At 37.0% G+C, this 6,000-nt stretch overlaps 1 protein-coding gene across 1 annotated transcript; it reads right to left on the reverse strand.

The window, feature by feature from the left end:
• Positions 1–160: 160 nt before the first annotated feature.
• LOC122576199 (pupal cuticle protein-like) lies at positions 161–4,601 on the reverse strand. The gene is made up of 4 exons (XM_043746124.1): positions 4,454–4,601; positions 3,140–3,503; positions 2,327–2,578; positions 161–399 (listed from the first exon to the last, which is right to left on the reverse strand). Exons 1-4 carry the CDS (start codon positions 4,463–4,465, stop codon positions 236–238), a joined length of 792 nt encoding a protein of 263 aa, XP_043602059.1. The 5' UTR covers positions 4,466–4,601; the 3' UTR covers positions 161–235.
• Between the last annotated feature and the right edge of the window lie 1,399 nt (positions 4,602–6,000).

The raw sequence follows: 6,000 nt of genomic DNA on the forward strand, positions 1-6,000 counted from the left end.
TCTGTCAGCATCTGTTGTTAATATTATCGTTAATTCCTTTTTTCCAAAAAAAAAAAAAAAAAAGTAAAAACCAAAGTCTACTAGAAGCAACTTAAGGAAATTTCTCTGATAAGGTGCAAAAAAATAAAATAAATACAAACGAAGGAAAGGGAATAAGAATGACAAGTTTAAAAAAAAAAGGAGGGGAAGTAATTTATTTGCCTAAATTATGTACAGATACGTCGTGATTATGAATTTAGTAAGCACCGAATTGTTGCGATTGGTAGTTCTGGGGTTTCGGCGTGCCGAACGCAGGTTGACCTTGAGAAGGATATGAAGGTGCTGCGGCAGGAAATACTTGTGCAGCAGGAGCACCATATTGAGCGTTGTATGGAGCTGGAGCTGCTGGACCAGCATAAACTGAAAGCAAGTAAGAAACAATGCAATTATCTATTGCCGATTCTTGATCTGGTGAACAATTTTAAAGAAACCTGTTTATTTCTCTTTTCTATGGACGGAGACAAGTTATTAGAAACTCGTAGATCCGATAATTTGTGATCGATTCTATTATTGTTCTGATAAAATAAAAATGATCATTCAAAAATGATAATAATTGGTAGTGAGTAAGTCGTCCAAATAAATATGATAATGCTTTACCATATTCTCCTCGATGAGGTTGAGGAGGAATAGAAAACCACTGCATTGTATATCTGCAGTTGTCAATCTTCCAATTAAAAGGTGCAAATTATAGCAACCAAGGCTTAAAATATCGATCAAGGTGACACGTCAAGGAAGCTTAAAATTCCTTTTCATGATTTATTCACACGAGTCATTTAATCAGTTCCAATTTGCTTTTGGATTGGCAGTCGAATGAATCGACAGTCGGGTTAAGAGGAACCGGTTCCTGTCTGACCTTTCCCCTTCGTTATTAATGATGCAAGCGTCCATTTAAAGAGATCGAGACAATAAAAATGGTTTATTTAAAAATAGCTCGTTGCTTTCAAATTCTCGTTAGTTCAATCTCTCGCGTGGTTCTTTCTCTCCTTGGAAAAAGAAAAATATGGTACTCGATTAGTTCATCATCTTCGATTATTACAGTTATTCGTTACAAAGTACCAGTTTCGAATGACTAGAGTGAAACTCGTTCCTGACCTACGACGTCGTTGTTTGATATTCCAGAAGAGAAATGGCCGGGTCACGATTATATTCGTAACGATTAGTGGCCATACAGGCCATTCTCACAGGAACAATCGAACGATTAACTTGTTGAGCAATCAGTTGGTTCTTACGTTGCATCAGGGTGTTACGAACGTATTTATAACTGGTCAGAGTTCGGTCGTTCTTGACTGTATAAATTCCTCGACTTGATTTGCAGAAAATATTACATCATCGAAATTGTATCGAAGCTACGATGGAAAAAATTCTTGTTGGAATTATTGGAAACAGGCTTTTGTAAGTAAGAAATTTTTTAATAACTATATTTTTGCTCAGTCCTGCTTTATAATTCTTAACAAATTAATGAATTATTCATTTGTGAATCGAATTATTCTAATTCGCTAGATTATACGTTAGGAAATTAGATTAAAAATTATTCTATTTCACAATACTCATTATTTTATCCTATCACTGGCACACTTCTTTTAATGTATGTATTACGTTTAACGTTGCGTTATTTCAATGTATCAGATACATCACATGAAATAAGAAACAAAACGATTTACATACATTTGTGTCATTCTTCCCACTATCCAATCCTTATACAAGCTATTTCATACAAGAATCATTATCATTTTTATTCAAGCATGTTTAACGTTATGTGTATCCTAAATTCTCACGTTGCATTCAATTATTTTACATAAAGGTCTGACTTAGATAATTGGCAAAATAATCTACCTATTATGTATATTAAATTATAAGTTATTTCTTACTTGAGCAGTGTGACTACTTCGGTCACATTATATCAGATACCTTCAATATACTTCACTGGGTATTGTATAAGGATTAATGCTTTGTAACGAACGATCAGAAAATGAGAATGCTACAAATATTGAAAAGATTTACGATAAAAAGACTATAGAATATTATAATAAAGGAATTTCAGAGTTATTATGTGCGTGTTGAAGTGGCTTCAAATTTACTGAATTTTTCGTAGAAATCAATACTCTCCTCTAATATTTGTAATAAATTAGTAAATAGAAAACGTTCAGATTTTAAGGAAGAATATTTTCAATAAAGAAGAGCACCTTAAAACGAAAGAAACTATTAAATCTCCAAAAACAATCTTGTCCAATGAAATTCCAAATATATCAGATTCCTTCTCAAGCGGAATCCCTCAGAGTGAACGTACCTTGGCCTTGCACTTCCGGTTTGTATTCCTGCGCGAATTTGTACGCCCTTGCTTCGGCCTCGGCCAGTTCCGCCAACCTGGCGGCCTTAAGGGCAGCCACTTCCGGCGTATCGATTACGGTTCCATCCTCAGCTAGAGGCGCTGGAATAAATCTAGCGGCTTTCGCATTCGCAGAGAAACTTTGTTGCCCAATGAAGTTCGTGTTTCCGCTATAATATGGCTGGTTAGATTGACCATACGGCGGTGCTGGAACTGGAATTTGTATGATTAGTTTTGTGAGTATGCACGATTAGTAAAATTTAAAAATGAGAGAAACGTGGTTAAAACTTTTTCGAAATATTAAAAATACTGCAACTGTAATTTTTATGGTTCACCTTATGACATTTTGTACATTTGACAAATTTGAGAAATAAGGGGGTTTTGTTTGAGATTTATTAGGAATATTAAGGATATTCATTTGTTATTTATGATCTATTAAAGGTGTTAAAAGTACCAAAAATATAATCACGTTGAAACTAGAATTTTTGTGGTTGCTTTTCTCAGTACATATTTGATAATGTTGGTAAAATAAAAAGTTTTACTTCTGATCTTTACTTAACACTGTTATCTTCTTCCGGTCCATATACCCAATAGATGTTACTAGAATTTACTAGAATTTATTAGATATTTGATTTGGCTATTCAGTGTAATTTTTGTACCTTTTGTATATTCAACGCTCTTTATGAACAGATACTTCAAAAAGGAAAGATATCTGAAGAGATAGAAAGTGAAGAAGAAGCGAGGAGGACAGCAGAATTAATATAAATATTTCACCTGGAGCAGGTTGATAATAGTTCAGTTCAGGAGGCTGACAGTTCTGGTTTTTGCAAATGGATCGTATAGGTAGCGAAACAGGAACGACATGCGGCTGGGCCGGTACTTGATTGTATTCAGGCGACTGGGGTTGATTCTTGCTCTCTTCCGCCGCTCTAGCCGCTGCTCTGGCGAATTCCGCAAAGTGTGCAGCCTTCGCCTGAGCGACTTCCGGCGTGTCGATCACGTTCCCATCTTGGCCAACCGGTGCTGGAGGCGCGAACCTTTGAGGTCCTGGCTGAGGCTGGACCTGGGGCTCGACGAAAGAGGGCGGTGCGCCGAGGAAACCGGCTCTGCAGCTCGCTACCGTAACGATTAAGACGATCTAGAATGAAATAGGAATGTTAAGAAGGTACGAAAAGAAACTGCGAAATGATTAATATAAAATAAAATACATTTTTGTGCTAATTTATATTTTTGCGGATACAACAAAGGAAGTAGTATTTAAATAGGGAAAACGGTGAGATTTTCTAATTAATTCGACAGATTAAGTTACATCATATTGGGGATGTATACGAGTTGAGAATTTTTAATTAAGTATGATCTTCTGCTCTCGTTTTAGTACTTGGATAGAAAGCATGTTTAGGTATAATGATTCCCCTCTATATATTTCGTTATATACAGGACAAAATTGTCCTTCTATGGATCTAAATAAGGTTTGAAACGCAATCGTCTAGTCTCGTATACTTCAACATTGTTTATTCATGAAATGAAAGTTAAAAATTTTGGAATCAAACATTTGCGAATTTAGCGATTTTCAAATTTTCAAGCGAACGATTTACAATTTGGGAGTGTTGTAGTACTCAACCTCCCTGACCTCGACGATTTTTTAATACGTGGTGGGGGGCATGGTGATGAATATTTCGGCAACTAAAAAGCGCGTTCATCCCTTATACGTATAAGAGAAAGTTGTTCAAAATATCCATTTCTACAACATCAGAAAATCATCGAGATCCGGAGGATAGTCGGTCCTGCTACAGTTTCCCCAAATTACAAACAAACTAAATTCTAAATACAATATTTTAACAAAAACTTCAGGCATACCTAACAAAGTTTGCCCCTCCCTAAGAGAAATTGAAAAAAAGTTTGTTACAAAAGCCAATCCAAAAATCTTCAAAAAACCCTCTTTAACATACCTATAAACCCTAAACCCATTCCAGCTCCTATCGTATCTCTAAGCTCCGCGTGGGCCTCTACCGACCTGATCTACCCTAACCTTTCACTTTCCTTTGTTCTTCACGTCGCCCTATCCACTCACGCAAGCAGGACACTCACCAATCCTCTCATAGTATCTTTCTCTCTTCCTCTCTTCCCTCTATAATCCCTCTCTCTCTAAGATCCTTCTGAGCTTGTTTCCTCTTTTTTTTTTTGAAAGCGCTGCTGGTGACCAGTACTCGCTTGTTTCCGCTGCAGCCACGGTTAATCCGGCCCGGCCCGACGTTTTGTGTTCCTGGTGAACGGCTGTTGGTAGCATTTATAGCGGTGATCATCCGCCCCCTCCCACGTGGACCACGATTGGCCACGACCAGGAGGGAGCCAAGGAGGTGATCGGCTAACCCACGTAGCCTGGGAAGCGCGCCAGGAAAAAGGATACTCCCTCCCTTCGGTTACCCGGCTGGCAGGACCTTGGCATTTCAACGAGGTCCATGCACTCCTGTACCGGAAGGATGGGACCCGAGATACTGTGATACGGGGCTCATGAAGAAGGTTCTGGCTAGGACTGCGTCAGGAAGTGCCAGGGCAGCCGTGGATTGAATTGCGATGAAGGATCAGAGATTTGGAGATTGTAAATAAATATCAAGTTTGTAGAGCGTTTCTTATCATCGCAAGCTTTAGTTGGTTGCAATGAAGCGGATTGGACAGTGCAGTCAATTTGAGATTTGGATTTGGATTCGGTTGCGGTTGAGAAGCAAGGATTTTGGAATTAGGTATTAGGTATTTCAATATAGATTCTTTAATTGCGGAAAGTTTGAATAAAATAGAATTGACAGAGGAGTAAATTTTGGATTTAGATTGGATTGCAATTAGAGATGAAGGTAGATTAGATCGTATAATTGCGGAAAGCTTTAGTTGATTGGGATAAAGTGGAATTGAGAGTGGATTTGAAATGATGATTTGAAATGAGAGTAGAATTGATATACATACATAAAAGAATATTTATGGACACTACTTCGATATTCGGTAGAATTGGAAGATTCAATGGTTAAGTATGATCACTTAGAAGTGACTTAGAAATGGCTTGCCGATGAGTATCGAATTAAATAAAATTAGACTGGTTGGAAGAGCTAAAGGATTTTGCGAGTGGGAAAAATATTCACATAGTGTCTAGATACAGAATTATTAGGAGCGTGGGATTGGTAAAGGTATAGAATTATAGCTTCAAAGATCAGTAGGGTTACTTAGGTATACAATTTGTAAGGAGGAGATCACCGAAGACATTAAACCTGTAGGAGTAGAAAAGGTTTCAAAATGTTATCACGGAAGTATAAAAGGAAATTTTGTAATATTTTTTCTTATTCTTTTAAGATTTTACAGTCTCTTCTATAATTCTACGATATTTTGAGAGATCGTAGAATTTTTGAATTAAACAAATGGAGTTAGTAAAATGTTTCGGGAAAAATACAGTTAACAAAATTACTCACTTATGATATTATAAAATTGCCCCTAGCTAAGTGCGTAAGTTACAATTTAACAAATTTTCTAGCATCATTGTAAAGTGCTAAACTAAAGTATCCGAGACATCGTCTAATTTGCGAGCAGAATGCAATGAGAAGGTAGACAACAACTACATTTCTGGTAATCAGGGACCTGAGAAACCTCGC

Source organism: Bombus pyrosoma, linkage group LG16 (assembly GCF_014825855.1).
Source record: "Bombus pyrosoma isolate SC7728 linkage group LG16, ASM1482585v1, whole genome shotgun sequence".
Taxonomy (NCBI): domain Eukaryota; kingdom Metazoa; phylum Arthropoda; class Insecta; order Hymenoptera; family Apidae; genus Bombus; species Bombus pyrosoma.

Excerpts from the sequence above, each read along its gene's own strand:
- LOC122576199 (XM_043746124.1), bottom strand. Across the intron at positions 2,579-3,139 it reads CTATTATCAACCTGCTCCAG|TTCCAGCACCGCCGTATGGT; the intron begins GTGAAATATTTA and ends TACAAATTCCAG. Across the intron at positions 400-2,326 it reads ACCGGAAGTGCAAGGCCAAG|TTTATGCTGGTCCAGCAGCT; the intron begins GTACGTTCACTC and ends ACTTGCTTTCAG.